The 23,623-nt window shown below is 40.4% G+C and overlaps 1 protein-coding gene across 5 annotated transcripts in view; it reads left to right on the forward strand.

The window, feature by feature from the left end:
• Positions 1-23,076, forward strand: part of brd4 (bromodomain containing 4) — a 181,324-nt gene extending 158,248 nt beyond the window's left edge. For 4 of the 5 annotated variants that reach the window (XM_060855027.1, XM_060855024.1, XM_060855028.1 and 1 more), the window contains 9 exons: positions 176-237; positions 2,609-2,846; positions 4,510-5,076; positions 5,962-6,068; positions 7,993-8,158; positions 13,957-14,087; positions 16,732-16,958; positions 19,111-19,324; positions 21,394-23,076. In XM_060855027.1, the coding sequence (XP_060711010.1) occupies positions 176-237; positions 2,609-2,846; positions 4,510-5,076; positions 5,962-6,068; positions 7,993-8,158; positions 13,957-14,087; positions 16,732-16,958; positions 19,111-19,324; positions 21,394-21,462 (1,781 nt within the window). In that variant the 3' untranslated portion in view covers positions 21,463-23,076. The remainder of the gene's footprint in view (positions 1-175; positions 238-2,608; positions 2,847-4,509; positions 5,077-5,961; positions 6,069-7,992; positions 8,159-13,956; positions 14,088-16,731; positions 16,959-19,110; positions 19,325-21,393) is intronic. The other variant, XM_060855025.1, reaches the window with a different exon arrangement.
• Positions 23,077-23,623: the final 547 nt, after the last annotated feature.

Consider the following 23,623-nt stretch of genomic DNA (forward strand, 5'->3'; position numbering starts at 1 on the left):
GCTATACATTTTTCTTGGGATGTAAACAACTCTTGCTGTAATCTGCTGTAAGCAGGTCCTCTGTTGGAGCTGTTTAAAGGAAAAAAAAAGTCAGCTGGAGCTCTTTTGTATACAGTATGGATTAGATGCGGTTGTCCGTCAGCCAGCACGTCTCAATTTCAACTCTCTTCTGCAGAGATGCCACCTAAAGCCAAACATGGCAGCCACAAGAATCGCTCTGGACGGGAGCAGAAGAAGGTAGGAATAAACGATGGGCTGAGACTGTGTGCTCTTTTTACTTTCGGGATGGGTTGGGGTTTTTAGTGTCTCTTCACTTACTACTTTGCAAATTTACTTATTTTATGCAGATTTCCAAGATACTGTGCTGTTTCACTTGATTTTCTGTTTCTTCCCCTCCATACCCCACCTTTTTAATGTTTTTATCACTACTAGCCAAGACAACAGGCTGGAAGTCAGCTTTCCTGATATGTTTGCAAACAGGCCCATTTGTAATTCAAGTAATCTTTGACAAGTAGGGGAGGAGAGAGGAAAATATGGCCTAATGTCTCAGATGTTGCTTAGTGTTAAAACGTTGTGAAGGTGTAGGGTTTAGTCTCCTCCATCACCTTTTGCTCCTGGCCACAGGCTAATCTTGGTAGCACTGAACTGGGCTAATTTCACATCAGGGAAATCTGTTATCTTCTATGCTGGGCTTGAGTGACGCCATCAAAGGACTTGTTTCAGTTTACTGCAGCCATGGTCTGGTGCTGCAAAAGTACTGTTGAGGGATGGAATAAAGAAGAAAGCTGGAATATGTCATTTGAGAACTGTAATGTATTAAATGTTAAAAAGAGCCTTTTTTATCGTAGTCCTCCTAGAGGAATTCCCAAATTTAAAAGCTTACAAAAATGCTACAGCACTGCTTATCTTTGCCTTATGTTAAATCTGTTTGAAGAATGTAGAAAGTTGCGAAGTGTTTTGATTTAATAGTTGTGACATGCTTGAAGATAATACTTCAGTGTCAACTTCTCTGTGATAAATGAATAAGTTTGAGATCTACCAACGCCTTTCTCCCCCTAATATTTGTTTGCTCTGGTAACTAAACGTCACCAAAAATGTGTAACTTGGAATGATATACACTTTGGAGCACATGAGTAGGTCACTTATCCCTGAAGCCTGCTCTCGTGTTCATTTAGATTATGGTTAACCTGTACCTCAACTCCTGTTTTCCTTCATATCTTGCTGCCAAAAATCTGTCGACTTCAGCCTCCACTTGCATTGGATCTGTTTCACGATATTTTAGGAGAAAAAGTTCCAGTTTTGTACTATGTTTGTGGGAGAAGGAATCCTTGAATTCCCTTTCTAAATGGTTTATCTCAGTTGTTCATTCCTCAGGGAGAGGAAATAGGTTTTTATCTACCCGGTTAAATCTTTTGAACATTTCTAAACTGAGTGGTCAGATCAATTCTAAATTTTCTACAGGGAGTATAATGTGAATTAGAGAATCACTTCAGTGGATTCTATGCAGAACGCTGGTGAAATCCATTTACGCTGTTGAGCTATATTAGCTTAAAGTTTACTGTAAAGCTTCAATCTTGCAAGCTTTTTTCATCAGATTCATTTATAAACTGTGCCTTAAACTACACTTGATTGCCTGCTGGTAATGTTTTTCTTTTGTTATTGTGTGATGTTGTGGACTTTAAAGGTAGGGGTCTATATAACCAACTAAGCCACCAAAGGGAGTTTTGACAAACATGGATATTGGTAGCTGCAGGAACTCCTATGTCTGAGATTGCATTAGTGCTGTTGGTTATGTAAAACTCTTGCTTTTAGAATGGCAGTCGTGTAGAAGTTGGAGTGTTCGTCAAATTCCTGCAGAGTAAAACAGACTATACAGTATGTCATATGGGAATCAGTGATTTGCATGTTGGAATGGCACTTAACCTCTTGACTGCAGAGTCAACAATTCCAATTCCCTCTTCCCTGAAGGATGTCGGTTAGAAGCATCAATCTTGCTGATCCCAATCTTCCCCTGTCCTCACAGCCCATGATGCTGGGTAAGGCTGTTGTTGTAGCTCCTGCAGTTGCTTCATAAAGTTCAAGATGAGCTTTGCCGTTTCCAGCATAATACCTCCAAGCATGATGCACACTATTTTGAAGTTGTCAATCTTGTTCTTTTGGAGTACGTTTGTGTGATGCCATTTGTTACACCAAAGAAACTGGGAGATGCAGTTTTAATATTACAGTCCCTGTTTGTTGTTGTTCCCCATTCACTGTACGCATCTGCAAGTTGAGGACCAAATGACAGGAATTTGGAATGGACTGTTGTCCCGTCTGGGTCACATGAGTATACCAGCAGTTTGTAATATTTATTGTATTAAACTTGGGAGCAAATATGTGGTGCTTAGCTATTGAGTGAGGTGACTGGCAGAGCTGAGGAGAAAATACTTGATATTTAATCAAATAATGAATAAGCCAATTCCAGAAAAGTACACCGGGCATCTTAAAGATGAATAAAACATAAAATGCCTGATTAAGACCTAAAATTAAACCAATAGTATAATATTGATTACAGCATTTATTACTCAGCATTGTATAATGAAAATGTTTCTTCCCTCTTTTTCTGCAGCAGCACCACCACCACCACCACCAGCCACAGTCGATGAAGCAGTCACCTCAGTTTATACCTACTTCTCTTCCAATCATGGAGCCACAGATATTGACCAATGCCTATGATGCCATGCCACACTTTGGGCCACCCATGATGCACCTTCCACACCAGAGTGAGCTGCAAACGCATTTGCCACCCGCTGCTGAGCAGCACTCTCCCCCTCATCTCTCTCAACATTCGGTGGTGTCTCCTCCAGGTTCGTTCACATGGTTGGTTTAATTTTTCACCTTTTCAGGAAGGTCCAGCAACACTCTTGAGAGGTTTTGTGAAGCTGCACTATTTTTTGGCTTTTCTCCCTATGAACCTCCATGCTGGAATAAATGTGTACTGTGTCCACTTGAATTTTGACAAAATATTCAATGGTCTGGTGACTTAGTGTGCTTTTTATCATTTGTTGCAAAAATGTTTGCTGAATAAATTATACTTACTTACAAGTTACATTACTTTTGTGTACATGGGCCTTGCTTACTCTACACACTGGAATCTGAGTATTACAGCATGGGAAGAGATTTTTTCAATCTGTAGTGTCCACATTGATTGTTAAGTGTCTTTACTGTCATACCATTTCCCAACATTTGACCTATAGCCTTGTATGTTATGGCATTTCTGAAAATGTGTTGCTGGTTAAAGCACAGCAGGTTAGGCAGCATCCAAGGAACAGGAAATTCGACGTTTCGAGCCAGAGCCCTTCATCAGGATTCCTGAAGAAGGGCTCTGGCTCGAAACGTCGAATTTCCTGTTCCTTGGATGCTGCCTAACCTGCTGTGCTTTAACCAGCAACACATTTTCAGCTCTGATCTCCAGCGTCTGCAGACCTCACTTTTTACTCGAAGATGTTATGGCATTTCAAATGTTGTCTAAATGCTACTTAAATGTTGTACTGGTTCCAGCTTTTTCCACTCTTTCTAGACCGAGTTCTCGTTAACCACTTTCCTCTGCATGTAAACAGTTCTCCTTCATTCCGCTGTAAAGCTTTGACCCTTGGCTTAAATCTCCATGGCTGGTTATTGACTCCTCTACCAAGAGAAAAAGTTTCTTCCCATCACCCCTAGCTATGCATGCCCCTTTATAATTTTTCAAATCTCAGTTAGAGTCAGACCTCTCCCTTGGCTTTCTCTGCTCGAAAGAAAACAGCCCTAGTCTGTCTTCATAGATGAAACACTCCAATCCAGCCAACATCCTGGTGAATCTCCCCTGCACCCCCTCCAATGCAATCTCAACCCTCCTATAATGCACGGAGAACTGCACAGAGAAGTCCAGTTTTTGCCATATTCAATGTTATGTACAGCTCCACCATAACCTCCCTGCTCTTAGGTTCAATGCTTCAACGAATAAAGGCAAGTATCCCATGTGCTATTCCCAGTACCACTTAACCATGCTGGGTAGAGTGCCTGTGGGTTCCATTCTTCTTTGAAGAGATTGGGATTGAGAGACAGACCTTGGAAGCAGTAGAGAGGGATTTCCTGATAATTAAAGACTGAAAAAAGCCTAGTAAGTGGAATTCTGTTTGTAGTCATGTAGTGGTATATGTGAGTCATTGAAATGGACAAAATAAAGATTCGAACAAATTTCAAGAGCTGCTTCAGGAGATGTGGGTTCAAGCTAGTAAAGGGTACTTTTCATGTTTTGAAATTTTTTCAAAACTGGGAGTGATCAATATAGGCTGGAATTCCAGTGACAGTAATGGGAAATAAAGCTCATGTAATTTAAGAAACAGTTGGATGCTGCAGAAGTGAGCTGGCATGTAAAGAATACGGACATCTAAAACTATTTCTGACCGTTCTCCTGCTTATTAAACCTGTTTTTGAAAAGAGCAATTAAATAACCATTTCTCCTTTTTGATATTTTTCCTTTTGTAGCTTTGCACAGTAGTCTGCCTCAACAGCCATCCAGACCCAGCGGGAAAGCCGCACCACTACCTCCAAAACAGCCACGGCCCCTTGCACAGTCTCCACCCATGGTTCCACAGCCTATATTACAGCCACCGCAGATGACGCAACCGCCAGCATTGCTGGAAGAAGAGGAACCACCACCTCGTCTTTCAATTCCCCTTCAACCTAGTCAGATGCATCTGTATTTGCAACAGCTGCAAAAGGCACAGAATCAAACCCCACTCCTCTCAACAGTCCAGACCTCATCCCAATCCCAACCTCAACCCCAGCCAGTCCACAGTCAGCCCCAGCCCCCTCATACTCAGCCCCAGCCGCTGCCTCACACTCAGCCTCCGGCACATCCCCAGCCCCAGCCTCTACCCCAGCAGCAGGTGCCGCAGCAGCATCAACCGAGGCCACTTCACATGCAGTCTATGCAGTTTCCATCCCACATTCAGCAACCACAGCACCAACCTCCCCAGCAGGCGAAACCCCAGCAAGTCATCCAGCACCACCACTCACCGCGACAGCCGAAGCCTGACCCTTACTCTACAGGTAAGGAATCCTCCAGCAATTTATGTGAAAATACTTGTGGTGGGGACATGGTAGGGCATTGTCAACCTGGAGTACAGGCACCTCTCGTGTTCTAATTGCATATGAACTTATCAAGAGAAAATTCTAAATAGAGCTGGAAGTGTATTTGAAAGGGAAAACTAAAATCAGGATTGGATAGATTACTTGGAAAGAGCAGGAGAATGGTACTAAACTGAATAGTTGTTTTGAAGCGTCACTCACTTTGTCTGAACCATAGTTTTGCTTGAGCAGTAAATAAATGCTCAGGTTTCAGTTCATGGGATGTGGGTGTCACTGGCGTGACCAACGTGAGTTCCCCCTCTGAAATCGCCTTCGAACTGAGTGGCTTACTACATCATTTTGAGTGGTGTTTAAGGATCATCCTGAGAGTTTGACATCATTTGTAGGCCAGATCAGGTGAAGATGACACTTTTCCTCCCTTGAAGGACATTCCTGACCCAATTAATTTGTTTGTCATTCTATAGTTTTGTCACCATTACTAAAGTTAGCTTTTGATTCCAAATTCATTTGAATTTGGTTTTTAATCTGCTTCTGTCTCTGGATCACTAGTCCAGTGATAATATCACTCTGCAATCTTGTGTCCATCTGTGTGTGTGTCTCTCCAGAGAGCCTAGGAGGTTTGTTGTAGAGGAGTATGAATACTTGTACATAAAAATCAGATGGCTTCTGCTGAAAAATATCTACTGTAAGGTGTCCATCTTCAAATAGCTTTCTTGAGTCCATGTACTACAGAAACCTAACTACTGTGCGCAACTTGGAGTTCGGAAATTTGGGTGTCAAAAAAGTTACAAACTGCTTTGATGGAAAATTATTTGCCTCTTTTGATTTTTGGTATTCTTGTCTCAGCTCATTTGGCAGACGTGTCCTCACCGCTATTGATGCATTCCCCACCGCTGCCACAGTTTCCATCCCTTGTCCAGTCACCACCGAGAACTACCCAGAATAAAAAGCAGGTAAGCAATACTGGTGTGAAGTCACTTTTTAGTGGATTGAATATGGAGCTTCATGAAATCTATTCCACTTTTGACTGCTAAGTATGTTAGATAATTTGAAAAGCATTTTTGTCAACTTTCCCAGTCAGCATCCTGACAGATATGGATGTAAGGAATGGGTGAGAGGCACTGGGTGGTGAAACATGGCTCAAATCATGTGTGCCTACACAAATCAGCATTACTAGGCCTTCTAACAACAGGAAACATCATAGTGAATGCAATATCAAATGCTAACCGTGTGGATCTACATTTTCAGGGAGGATTAGCTGGATTCAGTTAAAGCTGAAAATTATCTTTTGTGGTGTTCCCCTGTTTTCCTTGTCTGGGATCAGCACAGATTCAGGATCCATTCTCGGGCCTTTATGGTTGGGATAGTTCATCTACATATTGCCCTAACCGACTGAAACATTGGAGGATTTATTATATAAAACAAAGCAATGGTGAATTATTAACATGGGGTGCGGTGTTGTTACTTGTGATGGCAACTCCAAAAGCCACGACTTTGCTGAAATATTCCCAGTACATGTGCTACTCCAGGATGGCAGCAGTGAAAAGACACTGTCAATCCTACACCTCACTCTTTCTATCCATCCTCCACATAGAATAACATAACTGAAATTTGGGACCCAGTTCCCCTTCAGGCCGTTGCTATGGATATTGACTGCATTTTCCCTGAAGCTGTTCTACTAATGAACTCTTTTGCAGCAGAATGGGACAGCTTAAGGGATATACTGAGAGCAAACACTAAGTACAGTTGAGTCCTATTCATTTACTGTACTCAACTGATTAGGGTTTTGCATTGAATGTTTTGTTGTGTACTTTTAATTATTCTGTAAACCTCTGGGAATAAGACAAAATTTTATTGTTTCTCTGAAGCAAATTAGGATTTTACTTGGGAGTAACCATGACCTCACTTCTAAACCTGTAATTAAATTGTAACTGATTAACAATCAGCCTGGTACCTACAGTTCTCATACCACAGTTTCAGGATGTCAGGCCTAAGTATAGCATATGGGCAAAAACTAAACCCAATCAAGAGGAATTTGCAGTTCTTTATTATAACTGGAGTTAATGCAATGATTAAGTGTCAACGTGATAGAAGTTCAGGTAAGTGTCTTTACTACCCATACACACACCTTGTTGAGTTTCTCCACCCAAGTTATGTCCGTGCAGACTTGATGGGCCAAAAGGCCTATTCTGCACTGGCGGTCTGCGAATTAACCTGTAATTCCGTCCTCTCCACTTCTATTTTGCTGAATAACAATTTCTCAATAAACGACTGTTTTCCGCATTGCTCTCAGTTCTGTGAGAGACAGCCTTATGTGATTTACTGTGTGATTATTTTTCTCTTCTTTTCCCCCAAGCAAAACGGTCAGATGTTTGGTTACACAGACCTTAGCATAGAGCATAGTGTTGTCTGAGAAGCCACTGCCCTGCCTTGTGGTCGTTAGAAAGGCATCTTGTCATTTTTTTTTCAGAAAATTGCTGCAAGCTTTTCTTGTGGTTTTTTTGAGTTTTGGTTTGATTAGATGCTAATTTATGGAAATGAATTAAGGGAAGTGGAGAATGGAACACTTCAGCATCATAACTAGTCCAGTGCTCTGTCGGGTGCAAACTGGTAGGATACAGAGCCGTATTTGTACTATGGTTACTTTTTAAAATCCATATTCTGATTGGAAAGTATCTCTTAATTTCTAACACAAGCCATTTTCTTTTCTGTTGATACTGAGAATTAGTGGAATTTGGAGCAGGCATTGTGCTGTTGAGGAACATATTGAGACTGTGCTATTTCACTTCAGTCTTTTGGTCTCGTAGTGTGGAGACTGTTTGATCGCATGAGGCCTGAGTTGGATTGGTATTTTTTTCATGATTTACTATCTTACAGGAGCCAAGAACTCCCTCAATAGTGCAATCTCAGCCGATGGTGAGTGTGAAAGAAGAGAAGAGTCACTCTTCACCGGCAATCCGAAATGAGGCATTCAGCCCTTCGGTACGCCAAGAATCATCAAAGCAGAGGGAGGGAGGGAAACCACCTCCACACCTTGGGCACAGTAAGTAAACTCATGGAGCTCACATAAAATTCCTAAGAGAAGCAAGAAATTTGTTACATGTTCTACATATAAACTTTCCTCAGAACAAGGGCATATGACCTTAGAGCTAGGCTGATCAGGAGTCCTGTTAAAGGTACAGTTTGACATATTGTAATGAAAATCTGAATCATTTTCTTCAAAGGCTGTTGGGGCTGTACATCAAAATTGAAATTCTAAAACCCATGCTTGTATGATTTTGCACAATGAGCAATGGGAGACTAGTGCAAATGAGATGATCCATTTGAATTGAGAACAGGTGCAAAAGGTGAATAGCCTTGCTGTGCTACCTCAGTGCCTTAACTCATGTATATCCCTCAAATGTCACTGCTTGGTCATTTCTTTTGATGTTTATGGAACATTGCTTTGTGAAATAAAAGTGTAGTGTGGATGCTGGAAATCTGAGATCAAAGTGGGAAATGCTGAAGAAACTCAGTACGTCTGGTGGCATCTTTGGAGAGAAACAGAGGTAATGTTTCGAAATCAGTGACTCATTGGAACGGAGTATGTTTGGAAAATGGTTTTTGCACTGTTGCCAAAAGGTGAGGTGCAGCATGTGGACAGATAGTGAGGGTGCTTAGAGCAAAAGAGAATCCTAGTAGAGGATAATAGACAAAGTAGATGTGAATAATAGAGAATAGGTCACCTTTGTTGATAGCTAATGAATGGAAGCAAGCAAATGGTGGGGTATTGGGAACCATGATGAAAATGGATAGTGTTTGTACTCTGAAGTTGAATCCTGAAGACTGTGAATTGTTTAATTGGAAAATAAGGTGCTTTTTGTCCAGCTTGTGCTGGACTTTGCTGGAGCATTACAGCAGACATGATGAATTTGTTTGCCAACTAAGCCCCTCTACTTCCAAACAATTCATAATATTAAAAGGCTTGGTTGTGCTGTGGCACTAGGTAAATACTGGGTTTCTCCTGAAGTTCTCCCTGGTCCTGGATGATAGATATTTATTCAGATAATCTAATTTATCTAATTTTGAAGTTTACGGATGCTTTCTGTGAACAGATTGGTTGCTGCACTGCGTTGGTGACGACTACTTGGATGACAGTAATAAAACAGCTGCTTGAGATCTGAAACAAACACAACTAGTTGGAGAAATTCAGCCGGTCTAATGGCATCAGTTGGGGAGAAAACAGTTAACATTTCAAGTCTGGTGACTCTCCATCGGAACTGGACGATGTGTTCTAATGAGTCATTGAGCTTGAAACGGTTACTGTTTTCTCCCCGTAGATGCTACCAAACTTGATGGGTTTCTCAATCAATTTCTGTTTTTGATTTGATTATAAAGTCATTTTGGGATATTGAGGTCTTGAAAGGTGTTAGTGTTGTAAATCTCTTTCTAATACCAAAGAAAACAAAGTTTTTGTGAGATTTGAATTGAAATTTAGTGAAGAAAATTAACTTTCTTTCTAGTCAGTCATATTTTTCTCCAGTTGCCCGTCCACCCCGTGATCATGATAATAGTTTAAGTGTACTGAAATTTGGGTATGTTCATATATTCACAATCACAATTATGGAATGATTATAGCATAAAAAGAGTCTATTTGGCTTTCTCTGTCTGCACCAGTTCCCGGAGTAATAAATCATGTGACTTTCCTCCACTTTATTCCCACCATCCTGCATATTTCTCCTTTGCACAAAATTAAATTCCTTCTACAGTGCCTTGATTGACTCTGCTGTCCCCACTTCTAGGCAGTTTATTTCAGGTCTTAACCATGTGCTCTGTGAAGAGATTTCTATTCATGTCTCACTTGCTATGTTTGCCTTTACTATAAATCCATGTTGTCTTGTTCTTGATGTTCCCATCAGTGGGAACCTGTTTCTCCACCTAGTCTGTCAAGACAATCTTGTCTTAATTATTTCTTAGAATCATAGAATCACTGCAGTGCAGATGGAGGCCATTTGGCCATCGATTTTGCACTGACCCTCTAGAGCATTCCACCCTACCCCCATAGACCCTCATTTATTATAGTTAACTCACTTAGCCTGTACATGCCTGCATGCTATGGGGCAAATTAGCATGGCCAGTCGCAACTAATCTGCAGATCTTTTGACAGTGCAGACACGGGAAGAAAGTGCAAAATCCACACAGACAGTCATCCGAGGCTGGAATCACTGAAAAGTTAACCACTCTGCTACCTGAGGAAAGCAATCTTCCCCAAGCAAAGCAGTCCCAACTTCTCCAGTTTATCCACATAACAAGTTCCTTAGCCTGGGAGCCATTGTATATTGTTTCTGAACTTCCTCTAATACTTTTCCTTCCTGAAAGTTTGGTGCCCAGAACTGGACACCGTTCCAGTTGAGCTCTTTATGGCTTTTATCTTACCCCTAAATGGACTCTAGGTTTGCCATATTCACACCAGCTTTACAAAATGACTCCTACATTGGGTTATTTTTGAAAGTGGGTTAATGGGTTCCAGATTATCACATCAGTAAATTCTGAGATGTCCATTTGACCTGCTGTCATGGGGATAAACATCTCAGAAGAAGAGGATAAATAGGAAGCTAATTGTGCTGGTGTGGGGTCAGCCTGTACATTTGTTAATAAGTTAACGGGACTAAGAATTCATGCAAAGATAAATAAACGTGGCTTTCTCCAAATAGAAATTTTCTGTTTGGCTGTCATCAAACAGATCCTGATGTTGATGCAGGTCTCTGAGAGTAGAGCAGAGACGGTGTTACTTTGTGTTATACAGTGGGAAAGGACTGAACACTGAAGGTGGGAAGAATGAGCGATTTGTGGATTGGACAATACCCAGTGCTGCTATTGAAGTGTTCCAGTGCTCAACGGACCATTTAGAAGAGTCTGAGGAGAGAGTCTTTTGAAATACTGTACAATTTGAACATTTGTGACCAGAGTGAAGGAATGATTATGGATGTACTTCATCGATGATTATCGTATCTGGAACCTTCACGTGCAAGGCTGCTGTTGTCAAGTGTGACTCGAACTGGAGCAGTTGAATGGAAAGCAAGAAATTTTACAAAATTTAAACCAAGTCGGAAAGACATGATGCCACAGTTGTGTGGGAAGTAATGCGAGTGCTTGAAACCAAGTGAGGCATATGTTTGATTTGATTACTTGATATCTTTCACTTGTGAATAAATGTTTGAGCTATGTTGATTTTTAGTTCTTGTTTCAGTAGTAATTTTAAATTAAAGCCTGTCTAACGATTGGTTTTATTGGCATCATAGGGATTCCTTAAGTTGTTGGACTCCATGGGGATTATATTGAAGGCTAGCAGGTGTGTCCCGTAACTATGAAAATAGGAAAGAAAATAATAATTAGCGCAATTTGTTCTCCCAGAGGCTGATGGTTTGATTTTTAATTAATTGTTTTATGTATAATTTCTATCTCTAACAGTGCAATAGTTTTACTTTTTCCCACTCACTATCATGCTCAATCATCTATAATCCAGAAATCAGAACTCCTATTATGGAGTGTCACAAACCATGTTTTCCTCCTACAGCACTATCCTAGCAATGCCCCTTTTAGGAATGGAATCGAGAGAAGAACAGGGGTAAAATAATGTGTTACTGCGAGCAGAAGAACTATACGGGATTCCACACAATGTAGATGAAGTTGCAGCTTAGCTGGATTAGTTACTGGTTTATGATTAACACGTGTCACTTGACATGCTAACCTACCTAGTCTTTTCAGTTGGTTGTGCATTTAAGGGCATAAGAAATTTCAAGGAGAGACTATCAAAAGCCCTGCGAGCATAAGAAATTGCAGGAATAGCTATTTGGTCTTAACCCTGCTTCACTATCCAATAAAATCATGGCTGATCTGATTGTGGCCTTAACTCCACTTTGTCTATGATTCGCGAAGAACAAAGATTCAATCTAGTTTTGAATATATTCAATGATGAGGCTTCCTCTACTGTAGGGTTTTGATGACTTCAAGGATTAATGACACTGACAGCAAAAGAAATTTACCTCTCTTTTATTAAATGGATGACTCCTGACTCTGAAGTACTGCATCTTAGTTATGGATTCCTCTTGATGGAAAACATCCCCTCGCATCTACTATGGCAGTATCCCTCAAAATCTTCTGTTTCAGCTCCTCATGCTACTAAACTTCCATAGGTGTAGGTCTAACCTCCTCATAAGACAACCCCTTTACCCCTAGTTGATCATCTCTAAACTACCTGCAATGTAATTATTCCTCAAATTGGGAGACCAAAACTGTACTTGGTCTTCATGGTGTCTCACCAATCCCATATAGTTGTAGTAGGCCTTCCTATTTTTTGTATTCCATTCCCCTGCAATGAATATTGATATTGCATTTGCATTACTACTTAATCTGTTTAAATTTAAAACCAGTATTAATGGGTGCATTCTCCATGGCAACACCGTTACTAATTTATTTGCTCTGTTTGTCGACCAATCAGCATTCTCCTGTTATGTAATGTAAATTCCTCCTCACTTTAATTGGTATTCTTGTTAATTGTCCTGATGTGTACAAGATAGAAATATTTCAGCTTTATCTTTCAGTAATTTTTAGAAGTTCTCATCTACCAAATAGCTGGTAAATTATTATTCTTAGTTGTACAAACTCTTGTGTTCTACCCTTTACATGTCGCCTTTTCAAACACCTCATTTGCACGTTGTTATAAATTTCTACTGCTTGCTGTTTTCAGCCTTAGCAGATTTGCATTGAAGGTAGTGAGCACACAGGTCTACTGTCACTTTACCATTTATTGTACCAAATTGGATAAGTTCTGGATCCCGGGTTACTGGTTATCTGTATTTATTGTGGGTGCAGTGGTCAACTATCTCTTTCTACTCTTTCAAGAACAACATAGTAATTAGTTTTGACATTATCCAATGAGTAACAAAGATTTGGATCTCTCCAAAGCTGTGTCGATATCGTTTAAGAGTACTATAAATGACTGGGGAGTGAAAGCAACTAAAATGGCTTGTGTCCCTGAATTCCTGATCAGAAATATCTGTTGTGTGGTAACACAATCACTTTTCAGTGCGAAGGTATCATTCTTGTAGATAGTGAATTTCCACCCTAAGGAATTTAGAAATGGAGTCAAAATGTAACAGTAGATGAAGTATGACAAAGATTTGTGACTGGATGCATAAAGAGGTTTGCTTTTGAAGCTTTTCCTCTTGCACTGATCAGGTCAGATGCAAGAATTGCTCATTCTGAAAATGTGACCTAGTTTGTATTGCATGAGAAAACAGTGCTAATTGATCAACGTGTTGCCTCTGAGTCAAAGTTTAGCCATTTGTCTGTAATGCATTGTTGGTCTTTTGGAAATTAGGCATTCTTGCACTTGTGATCAGTGCAAGGCAAAAAGCTTCAGGATTTTTCCTTTTTTAAATCAATACTCAAGTTTTATACATGCTTACTCACATCTATTTTCCCAGTGATTGTGGGGGTTGGGGCAGAGCCATGATTCAGTCTTTGTTCAAAATCCCAACATTGCACAGCTAACCTTTGTATTCATTTTTAAGCTTTCCAGATGGTGTAACTATTTGACTTAACAGGTTTAAGCTTTTTTTTAACCCCAAATTGGATTTAGTGCCGTTTTGTATTTGGTACTGTTTGGATTCCTCCAACATGAACCACTGTTCTGCCACCAAACCGAGTTAGGATTCTAGTGCAGTGCTTAGATATATTCTGCTTCACTCGCTTCCCAAAGCCAGTAATGCTGGCTGGGAGTGCTCATACGGTCAAATGTTGGTAGCTGCTATAGAGGTACACAAAATATTTGAACAATCTCTGTACTATTTTCTACAGGACCAGAGATGAAACAAATGGAAGTTGCTGGGCCAGTGATTCGACCTCCAGAACATGGCACACAGCCTTCTCCTCAGGACAAAGACAAACAGAAACAACAAAAACCCAAAACTCCTGTTGCTCCCAAAAAAGTGAGTTTGTTCATACATTTGCTGCTGTGCTGCTGGTGGCCTTTTCTCTCTCTGCCTCCCTCACTACTTCTTTGTCTCTCCCCACACAATCAAAAAGTTGTGAAACAAGTGATGGCTCCTTGATTATTCTTCACATGCTTGAAGCCAAAACTTCACAGCAAGATGCCCTCAATGGCAAATAGAAGCTTGTTTTTCTATTTCCTTTCCTTACCCAAGAGCTAAGACTCTGATCACATTCTCTGGAAACGCTTGCATCACAGATTAAAACATGCAATTTTCTAATTTGAAACAGCATTATACTAGGGTACTTTATATCTCCAAGGTTATTTTGGTGCTTTTATTTATTTGCTGACATGCAGTTAATTTCCTTGTTTTTCTTCCTTCATTTTAGCTGCTGCTGCTGTGCTCCAAGTTGTCTTTCAAATCTCTGAACTTGCGAATGAAATGCTTAGTTATTTTTTATTCTTGATTTGGGGCATGTGGGTGTTTCTGTCTAGACCAGCATTTATTGCCCTCCCAAATTGCCCAGAGGGCAGTTAAGAGTCAACTACATCGCTGTGGGTCTGGGGTTACATGTAGGCCAGATCAGTTCAGGACAGATTTCCTACCCTAAAGGACATTAGTGAACTAGATGGGTTTTTCCTGGCAATCACCAACGGATTCATGCTCATCATTAGACTCTTAATTACAGATATGTATTATATTCATTCAGTAAATAGATTAATCAGTCCATTGCGACAGTTTGGCCATTCATTGAGATCACAACTGATTTGATAATCCTCAACCCATTTCCTGCCTTTTCCCCATAACCCTTGACTCTCTTACAATTAACAAATCTTTGTCTTAATCTTGAGTATTCTTAATGACTCATTCTTGACAGCAATCTGCAGTAAAGAATTACATAGACACTCTGACCTCTGAGAAGAAGCTCTGTCTCATCTGTGTTAAATAGATGATCTCTTGCCCTGAGACTGCTGTCTGCTCCTAGATTCTCCTAGAACAGCAAACAGTCTGCCATGTCAGATCTCTAAGAATGTTGTACATTTCAATAAGGTAGTGTTTCATTCTAAACTCCCTTAATATGCAAAAGCCCAATCTATTAAATCGCTCTTGGTACCCAGGATCTAACTATTGAACCTTCTCTGGACTGCCTCCAACACTCTTCTATCATACCTTTGGATAAGGGAAAATAAAGTGTTCAGTATCCTAGTTATGGTCTGACTAGTGCCTTGGATAGTTTTAGCAAGACTTACTGCAATCTTTAACAGTGCGCAATTCCCTTTTGAAATAAAGGCTGATTGTCTACTTACCTTCCCAATCCATGCAGCTGGACCCTGAAGTTCCTCTTTGTAGCTTTCTACAGTTTGATTCTTTTTCAAGCTTATGCTTTATCAGTTCTTTTTTCTCCCTCTCAAACTGCATAACTTCACATATTGTCCACATTCCATTTACCAAGTTTTTTCTACTCTCTCAACCTTTATCTCCCTCTGTAGCGGTTTGGTTATCCTCATCACTTGCCCACCCATCTATTTTTGTCATTTGAAAATTTGAAAATAGATTCACCCAAGTCATTTTAGTACATACTGTCAATAATTGTGACCCCAGCGTTAATAGTTACGGCACTGCAATAAGTATAGGTTTCCCTCCTGAGTATGGGTCCTTTACTTCAACCTTCTGTCTTGGAAGATTATTACTGATGTATCTATTATCTAAGTATCTACTTTGTCCTTTAACATCCGTGGATGTAACCCATGAGGTCTGGACAGCTTGCCGGTCTTTGGACCCATTAATTTTCTTCGTACATTTTCTCCAATTAGGGTTTATTGTCGTCTCTTTCCCCCCCAACCCCTCCATTTTACCCCTTGATTAGTGAAAATGATATTAGTGTCCTCCATGATGAAGATTGCTATGTATTTAATTCCATTTCCTGGTTCCCCATTATTATTTCCCGAGCCTCATTCTTTAAGGGGACAATGATCATATTAGTACACTCTAACTTATTAGGTAGTTAAACAAGCTCTTACTCTCCATTTTCTTTGTTAGCTGCTATTTTCTTTTTTTTTTTGGCCATCATCTGCCTTTGAAAATTTTCAATACTTTGGCTTGCAGTGTGGCAAAGATTAGATTCATGTTTTTTTTCAGTTTGATACTGTCCTTATCTTTCCTTGGTTAACTGTGACTTGCGTATCCCTTTGCGTGTACCTTCATTGCGATCTTTATTGGAGAGTCAGAGTCGTAGAGATGTACACGGAAACAGACCCTTCAGCCCAACCCGTCCATGCAGAACAGATATCATGACCTATTTTCTTCAATGTCTGCCATTGTTCTTCAACTATTGTTTCTGCTGAACTCTTTTCCCAGTCCACACTTGTCCCCTGTACTGTCATCTCTTAATTATGTTGTGCAATTGCTATGTGTTAGTGCTCATTAACATGTCTATATATGTGAGCATTTCCCAATTATTGTTTTAAAAACTCTGCAAAGGTTTCATGTTACATTTTATGACGTTTCTTCCCTTTAGTGCCTGTAAAGTTATTTTTTGAAATCTAAATAGTGCTAGTTTATTATTGTTCAGTTCCTTTGAGTTATCCACACCTTGAAAACTTGTTTACAGTTCTGTATTCTTTGTGGACACGTACTTTAGGATCTTAAGATCAAGAACATGGGCTCTTGGGCAAGTCTGGTAACAAAGGCTCCTTCTAATCCTTCATCCACGGCAAAATCTTCGAGCGACAGCTTTGAGCAATTTCGCCGAGCAGCACGGGAGAAGGAGGAGAGAGAAAAGGCACTGAAAGCACAAGAGGAATTCCGTAAAATGCAGCAGGAGGCAGCGGAGAAAGAGCGACTCCGAATGGAACAGGAGAGACAAAGGCAAGCCTAACTCTTCGGTTTAATAGAATTATTAAACTTGTGTAATGCCTTGGTTACATTGTCAAATATGAACAAAGTTCACATGCAATGCCTGCAGTTGGCTGCAAATGCTTACTTCCGGTGTTCTCATCCATGTTTGAACCGGTCACCAAGATTTTTATTTCCTCTGAACCTGCTAACACTAATGGATTGGTGAATCTTGAGCACACAATGCTGTCAGGAAGACTTGTAGTGCGGAAGAAGAAACCTTTGTGCTGAGGACTGTCAAGAGGAGGGAAGATTTCTGGCTCATCAGCTTTCTTCCTTGTCTTGTGGTGTTAAATGCACAGTGATGCACCTTCAGGCTCATTACTGACTTGCATTCCATATCAAAGGTTGCAGCCAGAGATTTGGAGCATGCTGTCTCAGATTTTCCTTTAAAAGTGTGTGGGTGAGGCTACTGTGCATGATGTAGAGCAGTTTAGGTGGGATGTTAGATGTTTGGTTAAACTTATTTGAAGCCTAGCTTCTCAGATGTGTGACTCTGCTGTTAGATTCATGCAAACAGCATTGGGTTGTCTGCATACCTTAAAGGGTTTGGAATTTTACCATTTATATGGTAGCTGTGAAGGTGTCTTTCTGTTTCAGTCTGGGAGCATTTTAAATAGTGATTTGTTAAATAGTGCAAATCAATTTACTTGGCTGTTGTGTATAAAAATCTGTGTGGATAGACATTCCTTCAGATTTAGTTGGACGATTATTTAAAAAAGTAACTTTCTTTGCTCGTTTCTGTCCTTCCCGTCGTTTCTGTCCTTCCCGTCGTTTCTGTCCTTCCCGTCGTTTCTGTCCTTCCCGTCGTTTCTGTCCTTCCCGTCGTTTCTGTCCTTCCCGTCGTTTCTGTCCTTCCCGTCGTTTCTGTCCTTCCCGTCGTTTCTGTCCTTCCCGTCGTTTCTGTCCTTCCCGTCGTTTCTGTCCTTCCCGTCGTTTCTGTCCTTCCCGTCGTTTCTGTCCTTCCCGTCGTTTCTGTCCTTCCCGTCGTTTCTGTCCTTCCCGTCGTTTCTGTCCTTCCCGTCGTTTCTGTCCTTCCCGTCGTTTCTGTCCTTCCCGTCGTTTCTGTCCTTCCCGTCGTTTCTGTCCTTCCCGTCGTTTCTGTCCTTCCCGTCGTTTCTGTCCTTCCCGTCGTTTCTGTCCTTCCCGTCGTTTCTGTCCTTCCCGTCGTTTCTGTCCTTCCCGTCGTTTCTGTCCTTCCCGTCGTTTCTGTCCTTCATATTCTGAAAGGAAAATAGACTTCACTATTGATTGCTCTTTGCCATTAATTTCACTTCTGTCTGGCTGGTTAAGGAGATGTCTTAGGCCATCCATAAAGCTTGAAGTGGGGATTTTGCTTATGATTGTACAAATGCTCAATGTCCCTTGCAACTCCTTTGTTTCTGAAACAGGTTTTGACCACATACAGCAAGATCTAAATAATATCCAGGCTTGGGCTGATCAGTGGCAAGCAGCTTTGCCACCACTGATGTGCCAAGTAATAATCATCTCTAGCAAGAGAAAATGTAACCTTTTTTAAATGGCATTGCCATTTCTGAATTCCTGAAGTATCAATATCCTGAGGTTGCCATTGAACTAGACCAGCTATGTAGCTACAGTGGCTAGAACAGATCAGAGGATAGGAATATTTGCCATATGACTCAGCCCTTGACTCCCTAATGCCTGTTCAGTATCGACAAAGCTCAAGTCAAGAGTGTGATGAAATACTCTTCACAAGTCTGTCCACACCAATTCAACACTGTCACCTCCACACCCTCTTGACTTGGAACTATATTGCTGTTCCATGAGTCATGAGTCAAAATCCTGAAATTCTTTACCTGATGTCATTGGGTATACCTGCAATGGATCAAAAAAGCAGCTTAGCAAATGTTGTCTGATGTTCCTGGAAAGATTGAGTTGGGTGTCCACCTTTCTTACTGGCATTGAGCTTGCATTCCCAGTTCCTTGCCTCATGACACTTCTAATTAATGGCGAGTGCTGTTAGATTCCCTACAACAGCAAATCTTCGGTTATTGGTTGGGTATATTATTAACCTGATGACCACAACTGTTGTGACTAAAGAGTGCGATTTCAACGGCCCTGTCTCTTTTGGCTGGTTTTGACAGTGTTTTGCTTCTGAGTGCAGAGGCCGAGATGAAGAGGATGCTTTAGAGTGTGCTCGGAGAGCTCACGAGGAGGCAAGAAGACAGCAGCAGCATCAGCAACAACAGCAGCAACAACAACAACAGCAGCAGCAGCAGCAACAACAACAGAGCTCTCAGCCAACTTCACAATCTATGCTGGATCAGCAGCGAGAGCTCGCAAGGAAGCGAGAGCAGGAAAGAAGGCGGAAGGAAGCGGTATGTTTCTGTCGTATTTCATAAAGATCGGTCTTGACTCCAAGTTGAAATCTGATTTGTTTGTTGTTAGTTTGTATTTACTTCGTCTAAATGCGGTGGTGGTTACTGTTGCTGCAGTTGAGATTGGATATACCTGAGCTAGAATTTTAGATTTAAAAACTAGCTTGACTTTTCTGCTCCTGATTGTAATCTACTAACCCCTCCTCTGAAGTGGACATGTGCAAATCAGAGTATTCAACTTTGCCATTTATTCCAGTACCATGTAGTTCTTTTAGTAGCCACTGAATATGTCCCAAAAACCGCTGAGTAGTGATGATAGGCCTCCAGCTTCCTGAAATAATAATCTTGCAAGTGTCAGAAATTAATTCTACAAAGGTTTATTTTTAAATTAGCTGCTGCTCTTTCATGAAATGCATTAACATCTGAATTTCGACTTCACCATGCTGTGCTGATGATTTGAGTTTTAAAATGACGTGTTAGTTCTTTTTAAAAAAACAGATGTAATTAAGCTTGGAAGATTTTGACAATATAGCTGGGAAAGGTGTGAAGTGATCCATCAAAATTGGGCTAAGTGTGAATTTCTTTGCCTTGGATTCAATCAGTTTATTCCATTTTCACACCACTTTTCCTTGCAGTGACTTCAAATTTGTATTTTCCTCAGATTTTAATATGTAGTGACAGTGTGTACACAATATTTCATTGTGTGGAATAAATTACTGCAACTTCGTTGAATTGAAACCAACCTTTCAGGATTCTTTTAACATGTTCTTGTTTTTATACCCATCGGGTTTGTCAGGATATTCCAAAGCGCAGATTACCTAACTGCTTCATAGAAGCAGGGCTTTCGGCTCATTGAATCCACACCAACCCTCCAAAGTGCCTTTGCCCCAAACCCATCCTCACCTTACAACCCTGCTTTTTCTCATGGCTAATCAACCTTACCTACACATCCCTTTACACTATGGGTAATTTAATATGATCAATCCACCTAGCCTGCACATCTTTGGACTGTGGGAGGAAACCAGTGTATCCAGAGGATGCTCACGCAGACACTGGAACAATGTGCAAACTGCACACAGACAGTCACCTGAGAGTGGAATTGAACCTGGGTACTTGGTGCTGTAAGGCAGCGATGCTCATTACTGAGGTCCTACATTTGGGGGAGACACAATTAAGGCTAATTCATGCTGATTTTCTTTTCACTTTGTGCACGATTTTAAAACTTGGCCTGAGTAAGAGGCTAGGTATGATACCACAGAAGGGGGATTAATATAAGCTCCAAGGGGAATGTGAGGTCTATTTTTCCTATATGGACCGGGTAGTATTTCTGTTTCAATCTTGGCTTGCCAGGATTTGTGTTTTCTGTATAATGTGGAAATGCTTTTCTTTGAAATGTTATTCTCTGAAACAGTGAGGTGTTTTAGTAATTTGGCAGCTAGTTAAATCAGTTAATCTTTGGCACTGATGAAGTTCTGTATAAGGCACAAGGCAGTAGAGACTCTTTAACAGGTAAATGATACCTGAATTTCATCATTAGTGAAAGGGGTTAATCTGAGAAAAGGGCTGTAGCTCTGGTTGTTTCTATTACAAAGACCTTTTGGTGCTTTGTTGTGAAATGATTCCCCTCTGAGTCCTAATGCATCCTACACTGTTTTCTGCAGGCTTTTTCCATTGTGTTTTTGAATTTAGAAAAGCAGTCTAGAATAATCTGGACCCTGCTGCAGGTCTATACTACATTTGGAGTTCTGAGCAAATCCTGAACTGTTTATTGATGTTGGGTGATCCCAGTTAGCCTTTCGAGCCTGTCCCATGCCATTCATTGCAATCATGGTTGAACTCTGAACTGAACAATCTGAAGTTAGTGATGGAACGATGTCCAATTCCATGATAGTGAAAGAAAGCTGTATATATCTGACTTTAACCATATCCTTTAATATCTTCTGTTGACTAATATTGGCTTGGGCGTACCAATACAATGTGCCATTGTATGTAATTTAACCCTGCTTTAAATGGCTAAGAATATAATTAAACTATGCAAGCTAAAATGTTGCATCTTTTCTTTGATTTAGATGGCAGCTACAATTGACATGAATTTTCAGAGCGACTTAATGGCAATATTTGAAGAGAATCTCTTCTAAGGGCCTCCTGATGCTGGATATCCTGACTCTTGAAAGTACTACGAAACTGTTTTCCATGAGTTACGTGGCACCGTAGTGTTTCAGCCAGGTTCTTGGTGCACGGTCTTTCTGCATGTGTGACCCAGTGAGTGAGCGAATCATTCAGTCAATGCCTTGAATGGATGGACGGACATGGATGGACAGAAGTCTGCCTTACATTTAACCCACAATATAGGAATGAACAAATAGACAAAACAAAACTTATCGATGTTGTGTAGAAAACACGTGCACAACTGTGCATCCAGCTTTCCGAATGATACTACTGTAAAGGGGGGGAGGGGGGGTTGTACCCGTTAGCTGCAAGGCTGTCCTCGCCAAGCTCCTTCACTATGTAAGAAAAGACACAGTAACATTCTGATGTATCCAATCAAACAGGGTTTCACTGTTGCCGTGTGAGGGCCCTGTTTGCGAAACGGTTTCTCTGCGTTGGTTCTGTAAATCTAGTGAGTCTCCTTCACTGCTAATAAGAGGAGAAGAGGGTGAAGACATGATATATTTAAAAAACACAGATTGGGTGAATACCTTTGTAATTGGGAAAACCGGGCCCTTCACTAAGTCACAACAGTATAATCTGGATAGACTATTTAAGCAGTGCGACTTTGTGTTCATTACTTTTTTTTTACAGTGCATAGTGCTGTCTGCGGATTTTGTTTATCTACAGAGTTTCCAGTTACTAGGCTCAGTGTGTTCTGACAAGCCATGTGATGGTTATGACAATACAAAAAAGGGAAAAAAAATAATCGTATGTCAGAGGTTATGAGTTAAAACAGCAGTCCCATCAAAAACTTTGTTGTTTTTCTTGTTTTAAATTTCTTTTCTGCAGTGTTTGGGATCAAAGCTGGACTACCAACCAAAGTAGGTGAAATTGTTTGTCTCGTTACCTCAGGAGATACGAATGTTGAATGGCACTGCTGAAACTGTTTTGTACTGTTGTCCCTCTGAATAGTAGAGATACAAGAGCTGACTTTCTTTTCTGCAAATAACCAGAGGTTTAAGCCGCCCTCGAATAGTGTTCGATCGATGCTGTATAGTGGGTATAGTTGGTGTGACGCTTAAAACTTGTTAAATGTTTTCTGTAATTAAACACTTACTTTATTCATGTAGCAGACTTTCAATACTCTTTGGAGGCCCAGGTGCGTGAGTTTTATCTTTTAACTAACTGGTCGATTCTGGGCTTTCTTTCCTTCTCCTTCAGAGGGGTGTACAAAATATACAAGCTGTTTCTGTGCAAGTGTCTCATTCGTATTTGCTAAAAGCATCAAGTGAAGTGCTGGCTCTCCTAGTTAAACTCCGCAGCAAGAATTAGACGAGTGATTGTTTTATTATTATATGGCAAGATTTAAATTAATGTACCATTCCTCGTCTTTGCCTTTAAATATAATTTTATTTTTTCAGCTGTTTTTAACCTTTTTTCCTTTTTTTAAAATGAACATTTTAATGTGCCAAAATACCCACTATACAGTACCAGCAGATCCAGTGTTGGCAAGTACCTCGGTTTAGAATCAGTTTCACTGAAAGGCAGAAAAATTGCATTTGGTCTGTATCGATTATTGAATAAACACACCTTTTATACAATATGCTGGCGTCTTATTTTTTTAAACCAGAGATGGTTTCCAATGGTGTTCTTTTAATTGTCACTGTTTTGGAGTGTGTGCTAATGATCATCATAACGATGATGCATCTTAAGGCAAGAATACATTATTTTCCCTTACCTAAAATTGAGCCTGTACACAATGCCTGTAAATAGTCAATATTTCTGCTTTGGCTCCCCATCTTTAAGGCTTGTAGATAGTTACTTGGAGTAGCTTGATGGGATGGATAAAAATGCTTGTTTGGATGACGCGATAACATGAAAAACCTGAAGATTGAGCTGATGGGTCCAACATTACTTTCAAATGTGGTCTTTTTGTTTTAGATATGACAGTTCTCTGTCTTCCAACATTAAAATTTAATGATGTCAGTGCAACTGTATAAAACGACGCATATTTTTCTATTGGAGCCTTCCTCTGAGAATTCCTGTAAATACAAAGATGCATATTCTTAAATGGCCTGCTTCAGATAATACCAACTATTGTATTCAGACACAAGATTATGAAATGTGTGCAAATGACTTTGTTGGAGA

Source organism: Hemiscyllium ocellatum, chromosome 45 (assembly GCF_020745735.1).
Source record: "Hemiscyllium ocellatum isolate sHemOce1 chromosome 45, sHemOce1.pat.X.cur, whole genome shotgun sequence".
Taxonomy (NCBI): domain Eukaryota; kingdom Metazoa; phylum Chordata; class Chondrichthyes; order Orectolobiformes; family Hemiscylliidae; genus Hemiscyllium; species Hemiscyllium ocellatum.